Source organism: Budorcas taxicolor, chromosome 20 (assembly GCF_023091745.1).
Source record: "Budorcas taxicolor isolate Tak-1 chromosome 20, Takin1.1, whole genome shotgun sequence".
In the NCBI taxonomy this organism is placed as follows: domain Eukaryota; kingdom Metazoa; phylum Chordata; class Mammalia; order Artiodactyla; family Bovidae; genus Budorcas; species Budorcas taxicolor.
In genome coordinates this window covers 62467509-62487024 of record NC_068929.1, presented here as the reverse complement: position 1 = coordinate 62487024, position 19516 = coordinate 62467509, and the positions used below count along the sequence as shown (strand labels likewise).

General features: G+C 40.8%; 1 protein-coding gene across 1 annotated transcript in view; it reads right to left on the bottom strand.

The window, feature by feature from the left end:
• The window catches only part of DNAH5 (dynein axonemal heavy chain 5), a 250897-nt gene that overhangs the window by 45864 nt on the left and 185517 nt on the right, over positions 1–19516 (bottom strand). Inside the window, exons 65-69 of the mRNA XM_052659109.1 lie at positions 17568–17750; positions 7481–7724; positions 6392–6506; positions 5703–5893; positions 254–375 (exon numbers count right to left, since the gene is read on the bottom strand). Of these exons, the coding sequence (XP_052515069.1) occupies positions 254–375; positions 5703–5893; positions 6392–6506; positions 7481–7724; positions 17568–17750 (855 nt within the window). The remainder of the gene's footprint in view (positions 1–253; positions 376–5702; positions 5894–6391; positions 6507–7480; positions 7725–17567; positions 17751–19516) is intronic.

The window sequence follows — 19516 nt, the reverse complement described above, 5'->3', positions numbered from 1 at the left end:
TGATACTGACATATGGCCCAGGACAGCATTAGTTAAACTTCCTGGGCAACTAATTTCTTCCTGGAGACCAGCGTGCCATGGGTGGAGTGTACTTTATCAGAATATGAATGAGCCATGAGGAAGGTCAAGCACTGGTCATTCCATTTTAGGAGTGACAACAGTAAGAAATCTTTCTCTTCCCCAAACAGCCAGGGATAAATCAGGAAGCTGCCCACTGGGATATCATCATAAGTTTATTCAAAGCACAAGTTACCTGATCAAGGACATCAGAAAACTGTCTAAGTTTGCTGAGTTCCACCAAATTTAGCCAGGTCATGTCCAGGATCCATTTAGATGGTTTAGGAGGACAGGCTTTCAAGTCCAAGGAGGTACCACCTTTCAAGTTAAATATATTATGTTAATAAAATTTTGTTTCTGTACAAACAATATCTATATTAAAAAAAACTTGCTGAAACTATTTTAATATCAATTCTTTTACTACCTTAACATTTATTAAACTCAGAAATACAATCATAGTGATGAACAAGCTTTAACATTTAATAAAGGAACAGACGGTTTCAGAAAAACACATTTAAGGATCAGTGATATAGGTCTGGATCCAGGTAAGTGGTGCATTCTGTTTTAGCTACACCTGGCCAAGGTGTGTGACAAGTCAACTCATCTGTCTGGGACTGTGTATTCAAATACATACAATGGGAATAATGACACCGAGGTGTTTCCTGGTGGTTCAGACAGTAAAGAATCTCCCTGCAATAAGGGAGACCCAGGTTCGATCCCTGGGTCAGGAAGATTCCCTGGAGAAGGAAATGGCAACCCACTCCAGCACTCTTGCCTGAAGAATTCCATGGGCAGAGGAGCTTGGCAGGCTACAGTCCATGGGGTCACAAAGAGTCCAGCATCACTGGGAGACTAACACTTTCACTTTCACTTCAGGTGTTGTGATAATGACAGAAAACACATAAGGTGAGTGTGAAACACTCAAAACAGGATCAAGGACACAGCTGAGAGTCACTAAATGAGCAGCTGTTTTCAGCATTAAGAACTGCCGAATATTGACACAAGCTCATTTTAAGGGTGAGTTTCACCATCAGATGGCATCACCAACTCAATGGACACGAGTATGAGCAAACTCCAGGAGACGGTGAATGACAAGGAAGCCTGGAGTGCTGCACTCCATGAGGTCGCAGAGAGTCAAACACGACTGACCAAATGAACAACAACATTTTAAGGAGAGAATTTATCCAGATTTGTTTGTAACACTACCTGTGTTTAAGAGAGTCTCCTTTATGAACCAGTATATTATTTACATCCATGTTGAGCACATCCAAGGGCTCTGTGCTACGTTACTTATTCTTGATCAATCTACCCACAACAAACATTTCCATTGGGTACTGACTCCTATCTCTTTGTTGATAATTCAGCTAACCTCATATAACTCTCATAGCACCATCAAATAAATAAATGACAGCTTAAAAATGTTACTTTGGTCCATCCCAGAAAAACTAAATGTGTGAACAATCGTATTTTAAGTCAAAGCAAGAGCTAGCAAGTCTTCTATAGGATAAAATATACCATTTAATAAATAACATCTAGTAAAATGCTTCAGGGAAAATATGCTCTAAGCATAATTCTTCAAAGGATATAACCAACCCACTTGGCTACAATCTTTTTTTGAACAGAGCAAGTCATAAACAAATAATAATACTCAAGATATTTATTGAGGCAATCTCTGCTTTATTCAGGTACCATCAACCCCATGAAATTGCTGTCTTTTACCAAAGCCATCTTAGTAGATTTCCAAGGTAAGTGGAACAAGACGTAAGTGAAGTCATTTCAGTGAAAATATTAGCTCATAAAATCAAAACAGATTGCCTGAACACCAGGGAGCAGTTAAAGAACTAAGTACGATGGCACTGTGTTGAAAAATGTCCCACCAATTTCCATGGAAAATGTCCATTTTCCAACAAGCTGAAAAGAATAACATATCCACCACATGGTTAGAGAAAAGACTTTCATGGAAAAGAGGGTTCCTTGAAACCACAGCATTATTCATTGTTTAATAGAGGGTAATTCTGTCAAGAATATCTTGGCTGCCTCAGAAGGGTACAATGGGCCACAAAGAATATTGTAGTGGAGGGTGGGGACATATTCCTGGATAATATGGCACCAGATTAGATGGACTCCCAAAGAATGAACAGCTGGGATAGCAATAATTCTAAATAAATTCTAAAGATGATTGAGAATTAAATCTTTATTATTAAACTTTGCAAAACTGAAACATGCTTATAATGATTCACACAAGCTGTACCACACAATCATGAAGTGACATCACTAAGGCAGACTGAGAAAGACCTCTGGACTCACCTTTTCCCATCTTAGAGATGAGTAAATTAAAAGATCAGTATCAAAACACTATTGCTATCTAAACATTTTCAACTAAGTGATTTTAAAATCCTTACAGAGGGAGTTGATGTCTTTGGGCAGCTCTCACCAACATAGCTAACAAAGGGGAATCTTATGAAGCCCTGTGTCCTAAAGGAGCATAAGAAACAGGTGCTGAATGCAGGAAGTCCACAAAATCCTGTCCAACCTATGCAAGCCTCAGACAAATCGAAATAAACTAAAAAAATAAAGATAAAATAACAATGCCCACCATCTGCTGAGCATATTCTATGTTCCAGGGTTTATATAAATTGCGTGAATTCTCAATAAGCCTATTATGTAGATATGACTATCCTTGCTTCATAGCTAAAGCAACTTAACCTTGAAAAGTTTAAATGACCTACTCAAAACCACTTATTCCAAAGTGGAAAAGCCACTATTTTCCCTTAGAGTCTTCCCAACTTTAAATTCCATGTTTGTTTTCATTATGCGAAGCTGTAACATACTTTACAGTATCTCAACCATTTCTAGATGTCAAGGTCAATGTCATTCCCATGGAGAAAGGCACCTTATGCCTGAATTGAGGATGTCAGGAACAACTTTCCCATAGGAAACTCCATCAACTGAAGGGCCAGAGTCACTGAGATCAGAAATCAGTGATATACAAAGAACTCACTGAAGAAGGCAACTCCTATATGTACATGTCTACCTAAGGTGATGTCTCTCCGACTATTCATCTTCCATGTGCTCTGATTTAGGAAGCTTGGAACATAAAGAAACAAGGGCAAGGGTTCAAGGATTAGAGACAAAGAAGAGACAGAAAGAGATATCATCCCCAAATCATACATTCTAAGTTTTCATGTCCAAATGATGAGTCTTCATTGCCATTATAAGCTTTGTATGCATTGTTGTTCGGTCACTAAGTTGCATCTCACTCTTTGCGACCCCATAGACACCAGCATGTCAGGCTCCTCTGTCCTCCACTATCTACTGGAGTCTGCTCAAACTCATGTCCATTGAGTCAGTGATGCCATCCAACCATCTCATCCTCTGTCATCCCCTTCTCCTCCTGCCTTCAATCTTTCCCAGCATCAGGGTCTTTTCTAATGAGGCAGTTCTCATCAGGTAGCCAAAGTGTTGGAGCTTCAGCATCAGTCCTTCCATTGAATATTCAGGACTGATTTCCTTTAGGATTGACTGGTTGTATCTCCTTGCTGTCCGAGGGACTCTCAAGAGTCTTCTCCAGCACCACCATTTGAAAGCATTGATTCTTCAGTACTCAGCCTTCTTAATGGTCCAACTCTCACATCCATACATGACTACTGGAAAAACCATAGCTTTGACTAGATGAACATTTGCCGGCAAAGTGATGTCTCTGCTTTTTAGTATGCTGTCTAGGCTTGCCATAGCTTTCCTTCCAAGCAAATGTATATAAATATGTGTCGGTATGTATGTTAAGTGTGACTCTGACCTACACACTCCCATTGTGCCCTTCCCTTCTGCCCCCACAGGATCCTCTTCAAGTTCCTCTGCAAATCTACTCTCCATGTAGGTGAAGTCATGAAAATCCACCCCTTGTCCAAAGATAAAGTTGTTTTATCTTTAAAGATAAATCTCCAGGGACTTGCTTGGTGAGACTTCGAGCTCCCCATTCAGACACTGGGTCAATCCCTGGTCAGGGAACTAGATTCCACATGCCTCAACTAAGAGTTCACATGCCACAACTAAGACCCAGTGCAGCCAAATAAATAAATAAATATATATATATTTTTTTAAAGTAAACCTTTCTTTAGAAATGTATAGTATTGGGTTGGCCAAAAAGTTCATTTGAGTTTTTCCCATAACATCTTATGGAAAAACTCCAAAATCTTTTTGGCCAGCTTGCCTGGAAAATTCCATGGACAGAGGAGCCTAGTGAGCCACAGTCCATGGGGTCGCAAAGGGTTAGACACAACTATGCGACTAACTTTCACTTTCAATCAGTTCAGTTCAGTAGCTCAGTCATGTCCGACTCTGCGACCCCATGGACTACAGCGCGCCCGACCTCCCTGTCCATCACCAATTCCCAGAGCCTGCTCAATATTGGCTAGCCTAATAGATTGTTCAACCTGTGAACAATGCTGCAACAGACACAGAGGAAATACGCATGGGATGAGTAGCATGGTTGCTCACCACTGCTCAGCCACCGTGTTTGCTGTTTTGCCTCCATCACATTGGAGACAGTACGAGGCTCCCTCCCAACAGAGGCACTGACGCCAGCTCCTCTTCCTTCAGCACTTGTCTAAACGTCCCCAAGGCCAGCACCCCCTGCTCCTCCAGGTCTTGGCTCACCTGTCCATCTCTCAGGAGTCCCACTCCATTAGAAATCCCATTAAACATCCCATTTAAAATACTGACATGCCCCTCACTCCACATACTGTGTAACTCCCCATCTCCCTTATCCTTCTCTGGTTTTTTCCCCTCACAGTGTTTATTAGCTTCTCTCACACTGCACAATATACTTGTTTATTAAGTGTTCCAAGTGCCTATTCTGTGTCCTAGCACACAGAAGGTTCTCAACAAATATTTACGCAGGAACTTGCCTGCTGGTAGAGTGGATAAGAATCCGCCTGCCAACGCAGGGGACATGAGTTTGATCCCTGGTCCTGGAAGATCCCACAGGCCGTGGAGCAACTGAGCCCATGCTCCGTGACTACTGATCCCATGCCCTAGAGCCAGCAAGCTGCAGCTACTGAACTCACGTGCTGCAGCTACTGGACTCACATGCTGCAGCTACTGAAGCCTGTGCACCTAGAGCCCGTTCTCTGACACAAGAGAGGCTGTCACAATGAGAAGCCTTCTCACCACAACAAAGAGTAGCCCCTGCTTCCTGCAACTAGGGAAAGCCCATGCAGAGCAACAAAGTGAAAGTGAATTTGCTCAGTCATGTCTGACTCTTTGCAACCCCATGGACTGTAGCCTACCAGGCTCCTCTATCCATGGGATTCTCCAAGCAAGAGTACTGGAGTGGGTTGCCATTTCCTTCTCCAGGGGACCTTCTCGACCCAGAGATCAAACCCAGATCTCCTGCATTGTAGGCAGACGCTTTAGGTAACAGAGAAGTCCCTAGAGCAACAAAGACCCAGCACAAAAGATAGATAGATACAATAAATAATAAAATGCAAAAAAATTTTTCATTCAATAAATGAACAAATAAAATATCTCTCATAAGTGCAATCTTCAATGAAATGCAAGGAAACTACTACTAAAACACACATACGACCCTCACATTAATTCGTACAACTGCACCCATGCACAATGCTTTCTAGTCTTATACTGACCTTTAATAAGGGTGAGAAACTCTTCATGCTTGACTCGGTTCCTCTGGATGTCAATCTTCAGGGTAAGCAGCAGCGTGAACAGGAATTTGTGCTCCTCATACAACCCCCGGGCTGTGTACTTAAAAACCTCGTAGGTCATGTGCTCAATGATATTAGCGATCCTCTTGCTTGTAATTGGGCTCTTGACAGACCTGGAGGTGAGAGCATTTAAACCAGGTTTAGCCCACTGCCCTTTTCAATTGTTCTTAAAAACAACGTCTTTCATGGAAAATAAGTAACTCTGGAGGACCAATTCTTATTTTATACGCATCATTAGTAAGCCTCTTAAATCTGAAATAACAAGCATTCTCTCAACACGAAATAACGTAAGAGAATCCTTCACATCATCTGAATCAATTTTTACCCGCCAAACATCATCACTCACAACAACATCTGGGGAATTTTCTTGTTAAATAGAAACTTGTGAACCTAAAGGAATCGATCAATGGTTGGTAGAGCTTTTTCTCTGATCATAAAATAACAAATGAGAATAATAATTTGTTAACATACTGGTAATTATGCTCAATTTAGATTAAAAAAGAAGAAGAAGCTTAGTAGCAAAGGTGGGGGGCGGGGAAGTTATCAACGTAATATCATCATTCTATCCCACATACACCGAATTCAGCTTGGCTTCCTGAGTACAGACATACCTGGCCAAGGAAAGGTCAAACAAGCCAAGAAATTGGCGGAGCGAAGTCTGATACATCTCATTAACCAAGCGCATCTCCGTGATGAGAAAGTAGAGGATGCTACCCCGGGTGGCAACTGAAAGACAAAGACCAAGGTTGCACTTGCGATGAGGGTGGACAATAAATGACCCATGCACAGATCAGTCTGAATGCTAAATGAAAACAAGGGTCATAAGTCTTGACAATGACTATCTACCAGCAACGGGCATCTAGAGCAATGTCATCATATACATTTAATTCTTTATAAACTCTCTACAAGTAGCCTGCTGTTTGCCCTCATTAAGTAATACTTTCCATTTTAGAATCTCTAGATCACTTATAAATACATTTTATTACTTTTTCTCATAGGTAGAGGAGACAACCGGTGGGACAGCACAGGTTGTAACACCCAGCAAATTGCGTAGGCACTGTAAGGACCTCGTTCTTAAGCTCCAGAAGAAGCCCTGACTAACCCTGGCCTCAAGCTGGCAAACCAACGCATCACAGAGATGGTGCTCCTGCCTGTCCACCAGTAGATATTGTTTCGATTATTTTTCCAGAAGGCATGATAAATTACTAAAGGAAATTGAATTCTTTTAGCAGGCTCCCTTTATAACCCATAAACAACACTGATTTGCTGATTCATGAATAAGACTGGAGAGTTCCCACGAGACCAGAGAACTACCTTCCTATTAGGAAGACTACAAAGAAAATACAGGCTTATTGTTACCAATGGTAAACAACTAATAAACAGCCCACAAACGCAGTATGGATTACTCTGACTTCACTAATTTGCAGCCAGATGTCCTCCTCTTAAATTTCTGGTTTAAAAATAAGTTCACAAGAACCTTAAGGAATTTGCCAATAACATGAATTATAGTGCTTAGAAAATTTATACCATCATAAAATTTCTTCATCTCAATTTTGCTGAATATTTAAAGAAATGGCATAAAACATAAACGGCCACCCCACATCGCATAGTCATTTTCATAACATCCTTACTTCGATTTCTCTAATTCTCATTTCTTGCTTCATTTTCCTGTGACATTTGTCTTTCATTACCAAACTCACCGGGTCTATATTCCTCCCGGGCTGAGTTAATTTGAATTTCTGTCTCAGCTGAAATTTCCAGCTTCTGTGTCACCTCCTCAGCTGTCTTTTTTGTCTTACTCAACACAAGGATGAGACTCTCATCTTCCACTAGGGACCCCTGGGTGCTGGTCAGACGGTAAAGCAAATTATCTTCCAGCTCCTTCATCTTCCTTTTGTTTGCAGTTACATCTTCCATGAGATGAGTTCTTTCTTTCTCCAATTCCTGTTAATTTGCATAAATATATTTTCTTCCTTAATTAACAACTATCATTTATCCATTCCTTAAAAAGTTTACCTATTGGGCTCTCTCAAGTTCCTGCACTGTAGTTATCATTTTTGACTGCAGGTAATACAGACATCAAAATCAGAGGAGATGAATTCACAGAGGAAAGAATTGGTGGCAAGCAACATAAAATGTGCTAAAAATATTACCAATGCTAACAATTAGTATTTATTTATTTATTTATTTATTTATTTCCTAAAGTCAACTCAGCTTTAAGTGACTTTTGTGATCATATTTATTCCTGTTTTGGTGAAACTGAAGTTTGTTTGAATATAACATATGCAGCTCAAATTAAATACATTTCTCTCTGCTTAGTTTCTTGCTTAAAAGAGCTCTATTGTCATTGGAATGTGATTATTTTCAACTTGCCTGTTGAAATAGTATCCAACTCTGTGAAAAGCAAGTGTCCAAAAGTTAGGCAGGCAAACTGTGCTGTTACTGTGGGGACATATAAATTGAAAAATCATCTCGATTTGAAAAGGAAAGATGCTGTTCTCTTAAAGAGAAGGGAAGTTCTGAATCCTTCCCAAAAGACCTTTGTGGGAAGCTGGGGAGAAAATGGCTTTGGGAGATTATTGTCCTGATTGGCTATTTCTTCCATATAGGGAGTCTGGAGAAAGAGAGACGGTGAAAGAGAAGGAAAGAAAAGATGGGGCTGGTGAGGGTGGAGGAAGGAGGAAATAGCCATGGCAAACCAGAGACAATATGCTTCAGGCACCAGGTCAAACTGCACATGAAAGTCAAATTGTACTGGAGGTTAATAAAAGAATCAAAAAAGGGAAAGACTAAGAGGAAATAGAATTTAAAATGTGCAAAGAAGGACTTCCCTGGGGGTTCAAAACCACAGAGGGCATGCGCGTCCACTGCAGGGGACAAGGGTTTGATCCCTAGTCGGGGAACTATGATCCCCCATGCCTTGTGGTAGGCCAAAAAAGATTTTTTTAATAAAAAATTAAGTGGTCAATCTGCATCAGTGAGAAACCCAAGAATAAGATATCAAAAATTAAAATAAAATTTAAAGAGAAAAATGTGCATCTGCAAGTTTGCTTGAAGACCTTTCTAAATATAGCGTCCATTGAAAAGGTGCCTACCTATGTTTAGCTGCATCACTAAAGAAGCTATGTACATTTCAGTATAAGTACAATTTGGGAAAACTAGGGATAAATGCAGGTGCCTTGAATGGGAAAGCACTGTCAACAGTTTAGGTCCAGCTACCAGGCATGTGGTACCAAGCTCACGTTGACAGAGTGGCTTCAGAAAGGTCCATACTCAATTAGGTATTCTAGAATGACTCAGCAGGTTTTGTAGCTTCTATATCCTACCTGGTTTAGGTGGTGGTTTAGTCACTAAGTCGTGTCCACCTCTTGCGATCCCATGGACTGTAGCCTGTCAGGCTCCCCTGTCCATGGGATTCTCCAGGCAAGAATACTGGAGTGGGTTGCCATTTCCTTCTCCAGGGGATCTTCCCGACCCAGGAATAGAACCCTGGTCTCCTGCATTGCAGGCAGATGATTTACCAACTGAGCTGTGAGGGCAGCCCTACCTAGAAAACTAGAAATCTAAAGTTATACACAGCAATGAATCATATGAAAACATATAAAACATAATGAAACTATTCACTAATGACATGATTATTTACTTTCTAATATAACACACAATTTACTTAATAGCTATGCTCCAAGGATTTTTTAGTTCATTGACACATTCTCCAACTCTTAGTACAGTGCTGGTATATGGTTGACTTTCAATACTGCAGAGTGAATGATTAATCACTCTACCCCTTTTCAAACTGATAAACTGAAACATGTTAGTGTACCAGAAAATCTAGTCATGTCTTAGTGCCAGAAATACAGACATGAAAATTCTGCCTTTGTAACAAAAACCACAAAGTTACAAATAAAGGTCCTGATAACAAAATTGCATACAGACAAAGAGCAAAGAGCACTGGCCTCTACAGTCCAGCTAGTTATTCACCATTGGTTAAACAATTAGGTGGATGGGACCCTACCAGACTCCCAACTCATGCTCTAAGCACAGTGAGTTAGGTCTAGCACATTCTAGAAAAGAAAAATTCTCTCCTTAAGCAAAACAAATGCCCCTTAACTAAACAAACTTGCATCAATTCTTAATTCTTTGAGATATAGCAATGCAATTAAGACTTATCTTTGCTTCCATGTGCTATTTGGTTACATTTGAAAGCTTTCTTACTGGTCATTTTAATTCATTTTTTCACTAGATAAGAATCTCAGATTTGAGCTTCTGTAGAAATTAGTACAAACAAGAGATGTTTAATGACTACTATAAAAATCATTTCCATAAACAGTTAACAATAAATGCACTCACAATATGGTTATACTAGGAAATAAAGTGGTAATAAAATTGAATGGAAATAATTCAAATATTATTATTGCCATATTCCTAAATTTTATGTACTCTCATTATTGTTTCTGAGTCCCTAGAGGTAAGGACTCTAGAGGTAAGTCCCTAGAGGACTCTAAAAGTCCTCACCTGAAGACAGGTAAGAAAAGGAAAGCAAAGCAGTGAGAAGAGTGAGGATTTTGACATCAAGAAGACTTGTTTCAGTTCTAACTCCCAGGATTTACTAACTGCATGACCTTCAACATGTTACATACGTCTATATGCCTCAGTTTCTTCATCTGCAAAATGTACATAAATCAGCTCAGAGAGAGATTGGGCAGGTATCATCAGCAGAGTAGCTGAAACCAGTGCCTGGATTATAATAGCTGCTCAGAATATGTCTCTTATCCTCCACCCTCTTCCTTGATTCATTTCCAGCATGGATTTTTCAGATGTAGTATAGCATTTATTTGGAAATCAATAGCTTGAAAAATAAAATTATAAGTCTATACAAAATAAATCACATTTGCAAATGTCATATATCATAAAAGCATAGTAAAGTAGTTGAAATGGGAATTTTTAAAAGGAGAACACTCTAATCTTCCGCTTATAATGCTACAGATTCACGTATTCATGTCTGCTGGAGATAGACCATGGGCCATCAAATCCCAAAACCATACCAAGTCTTATTGAGTCTTCCTACAAAGTAATTTTTCTTCTGCCCATTTTTTTCCCAATTAGACAGCAATTTCCATAATTTAGGTTTTAATTTTTGCTTGGGGGACTGCTCTAACCTGACTGGTCTCCCTGCTGACCTTTTGCTGTTATCACCCCATTTTCTGCCCCAAGTCGTTGAGGGATTTCCCTTTACTATTTGAAAAGGTCCAAAATTTTCAACATAGTTTATAAAACCTGTTACAATCTACATTTCCAATCTCATCTCCCCTTGAGAACTATGGGATTGAGACTAAAATTATGCTCCATATTGCTTATGAAAACCATTATTAATAAACACAGTTATTAGTAATGCATAAAATAAGGTGCAAAATTACTCCATCCCTGATTTTAAAGAGTTAAGTAAAAGTTTGAACGTTATTGAGATGATTGTGTTCTATTTAATATCATTAACAACACTAATTAAATAAAATTGTCAATTAAAGTAATGCTTATATTCCCAAAGGATTAAAATAAGGCTAAGAAGTACATTCCCCCATAGTTCGATACTAATGAAATAATCTACTTTAAAGTAAATACTACAACCTAAAGTAATATTTGGAATTACAAAAGCAAACTATTCACTAAATACCACCCCAGCTGCCAAACATTAGACTAGAACAATAGTCAGAGGACAAAGAAAGATATCTCTGAAAGAAAACAGAATAATTGCTATTTGCTTTCCATGAGATTTTTAAATGGAAAACCTACTTTGGGATAAAGTTTTAGGCATATTTTCATTTGTAGGCTTGATGTTAACACAGTTCTATTGAACTACAACTTTATTTCCAAATACTGTTCTTCTTCAAATTAATGTGTAGGGGAGAATTAAGCAAAATAATTTTGTCTATAAGCATTTTTCCCAACAAAGGGATTATCTCTTAACACACAGACAGACACACATACACGTACACACACAGAATAGTAAACATTTGTGTTATGTATTCTTTATGTTAAGGGCTTCCCTGGTGGCTCAAATGGTAAAGAAACTACCTGCAATGCAGGAGACCTGAGTCCGATCCCTGAATCAGGAAGACTCCCTTCTCCAGGGGATGTATTCTTTATATTAAGGCTACAACAAAAAATGGCATGTAAACTGTGATCATGTGAAAAGGATTCCCAAATTGAGTAAGAAAGTACAGTAGCGATTCAGGGCAAGTTCAGGAAATGCACTCTTAATTAATTAAATGATCAAAACTTAAGTGGCTCATGGGCTTCCCTGGTGGCTCAGTAGTAAAGAATCTGACTGTCAATGCAGGAGACACAGGTTCAAATCCCTGACTCGAGAAGATCCCACATGCCGTGCAGCAACTAAGTCCATGTGCCAAAACTATTGAGCCTGTGCTCCAGAGCCCAGGAGCTACAACGACAGACCCCACACACCGCAACAACGGAAGCCCATGTGCCCTAGAGCCCGTGTTCCACATCAAGAGAAGCCATCAAAGTGGGAAGCCCAAGCACCACAACTAGAGAGCAGCCCCCACCTGCCGCAACTAGAGAAGAGCCACGTGGCAACAAAGGTCCAGCACTGCCAAAAATAATAAATAAATAAACTTTTTTTTAATTGAGTGGCTCAATGAAGATACAAATGAAAACAAAAATTCTTTGTGGACATAAAATTCATCTATCACCAGAGTTTTAGAAACAATCAAAGGAAATAGATGGCAGCCTTCCACATTTCTCATTTTAAGGTATCACTCAGGCTTTCATTCCCAAAGATTCTTCTCTCTGTACCTTGCACTGGTAATTAAAATGAAAGGTTAAACAACTGAACTCAGATTTGTTTCTCCACCAAATGAGCTGGTGATAACAATGTCTATTTAGTGTCTTTATTAAGTTATTTTTCATGTCAGTTCTACCAAATTCAGGTCCTTCTACCTCCAAAAGAATTAAATCACACACCTGTTTGCTCATCTGAAATTCTGAACAATGATGACCCTTGGGGCTTTGCATTATATGACCAGTGGAGGTTGTTAACTGATAAGAATATTTCTCTCCTAGAAGTATATAGCTCTCTTTGAGTTTCTGTCTTATTTTCTAGGTCAAGATGAGAGAGACTCTAAGAGAATGGGTTTCTTTAAAGGAAAGTTTCTGGAGGGCTACTGGTTTGCTGCCTGTTTAAAAAGGTCTCGATACATCACCTTCTGGTGACAACAGGAAGCAGTCTAAATCTACTCACAAGAACAACATCAAATCAACAATTATACAGGACTTTGATGTGATCTTGGACAGCCCATGCATTTAAAAAGACTGCCTTGAAGCACAGAGGAAATTATAAAGTTGGTTAAAAATCTGCCTTCTTCCATTCATATGCTCTATGGTTTCCATTTGTTTTTTAAGTAAACAAACCTGAGGGTCTGACAGGCTGGACAGCAGAGCATTCGTGAGACCAGATCCTGCATGATAATAAGGCTCCTCTTCACTGCCTGTATTCCCAGAACACTGGACAGCTGGTGAATTTATGGACTCAAAGACGAGTGGCCTTTCCCTTGCATCCTAAGTTACTGTTCCAAGCCTCTTTTCACCACAAGGATCAACAGAGCAGTGAAGGCATAACTCATCCTGACTGAAGAAGTTTACCACTGGTTTCAATGTTTCCCCACATTTAGGGAATTTCTTAGATGCTTTCCAACATCAACCTCATACCTATGGGATTTTCTTAACTTCCAATAGCCCCCTCCTTGGCTCAATAGCATTTAATATTGATATTTTCACAATCACTCAAAAAGTGATCATTGTAAGAGAGACTACATTGTTGCTAAAGTCAAAGAAATAATTTAAATAGGCACAGACATAATCTTTTATCAACTGAGTCACTAGATGATAAAAAAAATTCCCTGAAAGTACCAGAGATCCACTTAGACCCACTTGCCCAGGCTGCAAAGATTTAGCAGAGTGAGCAGATTCAGGGGCACAGTGGGCAGAACATATGCTGCAAGAGGAAAGGCTTTGGGCAGAAAGCAGGCTACTTAAAACCCAGCATAATTAAGTTCAGCAGTTCAGAGCTGAAGAACTGATGCTTTCAAACTGTAATGCTGTAGGAGACTCTTGAGAGTCCCTTGGACAGCAAGAAGATCAAACCAGTCAATCTAAAGGAAATCAACCATGAATATTCATTGGAAGGACTGATGCTGAAGGTCCAATACTTTGGCCACCTGATGCAAAGAGATGGCTCATTGGAAAACACCCTGATGCTGGGAAAGGTTGAAGGCAAGAGGAGAAGGGGGCAACAGAGGATGAGATGGTTGGATGGCATCAGTGACTCAATGGATTATGAGTTTGAGGAAACTCCAGGAGTTAGTGAAGGACAGGGAAGCCTGGCATGCTGTCACTGACTCAATGGATTATGAGTTTGAGGAACTTCCAGGAGTTAGTGAAGGACAGGGAAGCCTGGTGTGCTGCAGTCCATAGGGTCACAAAGATTTGGACACAATTGAGTGACTTAACAATAACAACAATGAAGCTCACTTCTTGCATAAGACTTTGTTTAGAGAAAAGAAAATAGAGATTACACATGGTATTATAACGTGGTTCAGGGTAAGATGGCCTTCTGTTATTATAACAGAAAGAGTGTCACATTACCCTGACCACACTTCTATAAGAAACATTTACTGTGAGCTTGGAATGAACTCTGATAATGAGATGATGGTGAGAGAATGAAGTGTCAAGACACTCAGCTTTCCCAGGAAGTAAGGAAAAGTCTGGCCTGGGATCCTTATTGGCTTTCCAAGACTGTTCAAAGTCTTCCCATGAGCTTAAAGTGCTCCTTATTTCATTTTAAAACTCTGCTGCAACAATTAAAAACTCAGTCCTGGAGTTGTTTTGTTGCAACTAAAAATCTGGGAAACCAAATTATTTTTTTCCCAAGGAGACCGCATTCATCTCAGCTGAACAGAAAGAAAGTTGAGGGCAAGGATATTATTCGAAGTGCCATCAAAGACCCTTATCTCCCTGAACCCAACACCACAGGTAAAAGTAGAGCCTGTGTATAAAACAGACAACTAACGAGAACCTACTAAAGAACACAGGGAACTCTGCTCAGCGCTCTGTGGTGACTTGAATGGGAAGGGAATCCAAAAAGGAGGGGATACATGAATGTGTTTATGTATATGTGTGTTCAGTTGCTCAGTCATGTCCAACTCTTTCCGACTGTAGTCCACCAGGCTTCTCTGTCCATGGAATTTTCCAGGCAAGAATACTAAAGACGGTTGCCATTTCCTACTCCAGAAGATCTTCCCTGACTCAAGGATTGAACCCACGTCCCTTGCATCTCCTGCACTGGCAGGCAGAGTCTTCACCACTGTGCTACCTGGGAAGTCCATGTATATGTATATGCATATGTATAGCTGATTCGCTTTGCTGTATAGCAAAAGGTACACTGTAGAGCAACTCTTGTGTTGTTGTTTAGTTGCTAAGTCATATCAGACTGTTTTGCAACCCCATGGACTGTAGCCCATCAAGTTCCTCTGTCCACAGGATTCCCCAGGCAAGAATGCTGGAGTGGGTTGCCATTTCCCTCTCCAGGGCATCCTCCTAACCCAGGGATCAAACCCACATCTCCTGCATGGACAGATGGATTCTTTACCACTGAGCCAGCAGGGAAGCCTGTAAAGCAACTATACTTCAATAAAAATTAGAGGAAGGAAGAAAGAACGGAAATAAGAAAGAATGGGAGGAAGGAAGGAAGAGAGGTAGGTAGTAAGTGCATAGATAGACAGACAGATACAGGTGATGGATATTATCCTGAAGACCCTCAAGGATGTCCAGGCTCCACAGGCCTTGTTGTTGATTAAGAATCCTAGTCCTTTCTGAAGTGAGGCTGTGTCAGCACTAAACTTCTTCAACCATCTCAGCTGAGACTCCAAAATTAAACAAGTACATATTTGGAAGGCTGTTATTCCACTCTGTGGTAGGAACTCTAACATCAGTTCCTACCACATGGAGGTCATCAACCACGTGAATTGATGAAACTGGATTAAATCCTCTTAATGCAACTTCCACTCTATGATCTGTGTACCATAAATTAAAAATAAACAGAAAAGTGAAATTCAAAGTGTTAAGTCACTCAGTTGCATCTGATTCTTTGTGGTGGTATTTGACTGTAGCCAACCAGATGCCTCTGTCCATGGATTTCCCAGGCTAGAATACTGGAGTGGGTTACCATTTCCTCCTTCAGGGGATCTTCCCAACCCAGGGATCGAACCTCGGTTTTCCTGCATTGAAGGCAGATTGCTTACTGTCTGAGCCACCAGGAATTTTTTTAAATAAATATAGAAGATTCATAGAAAAGGAAGAGGGGAAGGAGAGAGAGAGAAATATAAATGCAAGGAAGGGCTCAGAAGAGCACACATGGTACAACACAGAGAAGAGGTAATAAAGAAAGAGAGGGGCAGATTCCAAAGACTTTGCCAATAGTTTCAACCTAAACAAATCTTTAGGTCAGTGTGGATGGGGGGCATAAATTAAACTGAACTCCTCATGGATACCTAACTCAAGAAGAAAATCAATAGCAACTTTCAGAGTTCACACAGCTTCATTGACAGAGTCCCATTAAAACCCTCCAGATTTCTTTCCTTACAGCTCAAATGTTCCCTGGAGAAAATGCTGATTCAGAACAAGGGAGTTTATAAATTGTGGGCCATTTCTCATTGAGAGAAAACAGACACAGAATTATGCTTAGAGCGAAAGGAAGCCAGTAGCCTTCACAAGTTCCACAGTGAAATCTAGGGTAACAAACTTGTCTTCTTGAAAGATACAGCAAGCACTCTTGGATAACAAATAAGAATTGGCAATGCTGTGCTATCTGGGTACAATGTTCCAATTTTATATTCCAAAAGCATAATAATGAATCAAATGAAATAAAAACTTAGATGTATACTGTGTGTGTGCATGTGTGTATGTGTGGTCAGTCGTGCCTGATTCTTTGCAACCGTGTGGACTGCAGCCCTCGAGACTCCTCTGTCCATGGAATTCTCCAGGCAAGAATACTGGAGTGGGTTACCATTTCCTCCTCCAGGGGATCTTCCTGACCCAGGGATCAAACCCATACCTCCTGCATCAGCAGGTGGATTCTTTACCACTGTGCCACCTGGGAAACCCCAGACATACACTAGAAAGCTAAAACTCAACAGGTGACTAGAACTAGGAACAGAACAAACTTCAGAAAATTTAAGGAGTATAAAACCAGAACCATGATGCTGAAAATGAGACAGAAATTCTCATAGTTACATCATTCCCCTATATGAAATCAACTGATGATATCTGTTATTTATGTGATACAGATGCAATGTATTGGATAGATAACTGGTTAGTTGTTATTAAAGACACTTGAAAATGAATAATGGAAGAAATACAGGAATTAAAAGGGGGGACTCAATCCCATCACAATGTTCATCATCTTATTTTAGTCAAAGAAAGAATCACAATGCAATGCAGAAAGGGGGAGGGCCACATTTTGTGTTGTGTTTAGCTGTTCAGTCATGTCCGACTCTTTGAGACCCCGTGGACTATAGTCCGCCAGGCTCCTCTTGTCCATGGGGATTCTCCAGGCAAGACTACTGGAGTGAGTTACCATGCCCTCCTCCAGGGGATCTTCCCAACCCAGGGATCAAACCCAGGTTTCCCACATTGCAGGCAGCTTCTTTACCGTCTGAGCCACCAGGGAAGCCCTGGTGGGGTTGCATACTGTACTTTGTTGCATACTTGACTTACCTGCTTCTCTGTGAGAATGACTCTCCCCAGTAACTGGTCCTCTAGACCTTTCATAGTGACTGTGAAGTCGATGATGGAGGTCCGAGCACTTATTTCAGGGGTATAGGCTGGATTGGGCAGCTTGGTGGTGACGTAGAGTCTGAAGCCATCCATCACATCTATCTCTTTGTCACCGACTTTCACCTTTGTGATAAAAAGAAAGTTAAAAGTAATAAAATCCAGATACACCTTACTGTGTGTTTTTCTGCTTAGAATCTAGTATTGCTTTAAACCACTATACACCTGGAGATCATGTGTATACTTAAAAAGAAATGTTCATTAGGCATTCAGAGGGCTTCAGGCCACTAGGATGAAAAGAAAGAGGGACAAAAGTAAGACAGGAAGGAGGAAGGGAGAAAGAGAGGGAAGGAGGGAAGAAGGGAAGGAGGGAGGGAAGGAAGTTAGCCAACATTTTTTGGTTGTTGTTCAGTTGCTCAGTCATGTTCGACTCTTTGTGACCCCATGGACCTCAGCACACCAGGCTTCCCTGTCCTTCACCATATCCTGGATCCTGCTCAAACTCATGTCCATTGAGTTAGTGATGCCATCCAACATACATCATCCAATAAAAATAGAATTTGAGGCTTCCCTGATGGCTCAAGTGGTAAAGAATCCACCTGCCAATGCTGGAGACACAGGTTGGATCCCTGATCCAGGAAGACCCCACATGCCAAGGAGTAACGAAGTCCATGTGCCACAACTATAGAACTTGTGCTCTAGGGCCCGAGAACTGCAACTACAAAGCCCACGTGTCACAACAACTGAAGCCTGAGCACCCTAGAGCCCATGCTCGGCAACAAGAGAAGCCACCACAATGAGTCCATGCACCGCAGCTAGGGAGTAGCCCCCACTCACTGCACTGAGAGAAAAGCCCAGGCAGCAACGAGGATCCAGTCCAGCCAAAAATAAACAAATTAATAAAACTATAAATAAATAAATATTCAATTTATCCCGTGGGCTCCTGTGGGCACTCAGCAGTAAAGCATCTGTCTGCCATGCAGGAGCCACAGGTGACGTGGTTTGATCCCTGGGTTGGAAAGATCCCCTGAAGGAGGGCATGGCAACCCACTCCAGTATTCTTGCCTGGAGAATCCCATGGACAGAGGAGCCTGGCAGGCTACAGTCCATGGGGTTGCAAAGAGTCAGACAAGACTGAAGCATCTATGCATACATGCACATAGCATTTATCACCAAAATTGTTGTGATCACACTGCAGAAGTGAGATGGATTCCCCAACCAAAATCTGGTTCAGAAGTCAAGACTGATGACACCAATCATGTACCAAAAAGATATGAAAAGGTTTATTATTCACATGAGAATTTCTGGAGATTCAGGGTAGGCTGCCAAACAGGTCCAAAGAAAAATCACTTGAGAGAGCAGAGAGGGGCAGCTGTTTTAGGGTTTTACAGAGATCACGGGATGCAACTAGGATGAGGCTTCCCAGATATGGTCATGAACATGGAGTTGCATGGTTTGGATTTCCCACTGTGGATCAGCTGGTGAAGAATTCACCTGCAATGTGGGAGACCTGGGTTCAATCCCTGGGTTGGGAAGATCCCCTGGAGAAGAGAAAGGCTACCCACTCCAGTATTCTGGCCTGGAGAATTCCATGGACTGTATAGATTCCATGCACTTGATAGTCACTGAAAACAGTGAATTTCACTTTCACCCAAAGAGAGCAGAGCCATGTTTTCTCATCATCTTGCCCAGATTTGGGATGACAGGGGAGGGGGCATGATGGGGCTTAAATGCCATGCAAAGTCTAACATCAGAATGGAGTCAGGCTTCATGATATAAGTGAAGTAGATGTTCCTAAAAAAGCTACTCTTTATCCCAACTCAGGAAGTGTGGAAGAGAAAAGCAAATGCCTCCTGCCCCAGACTTGAATCTGAGTTGATGTTTAATGAGAA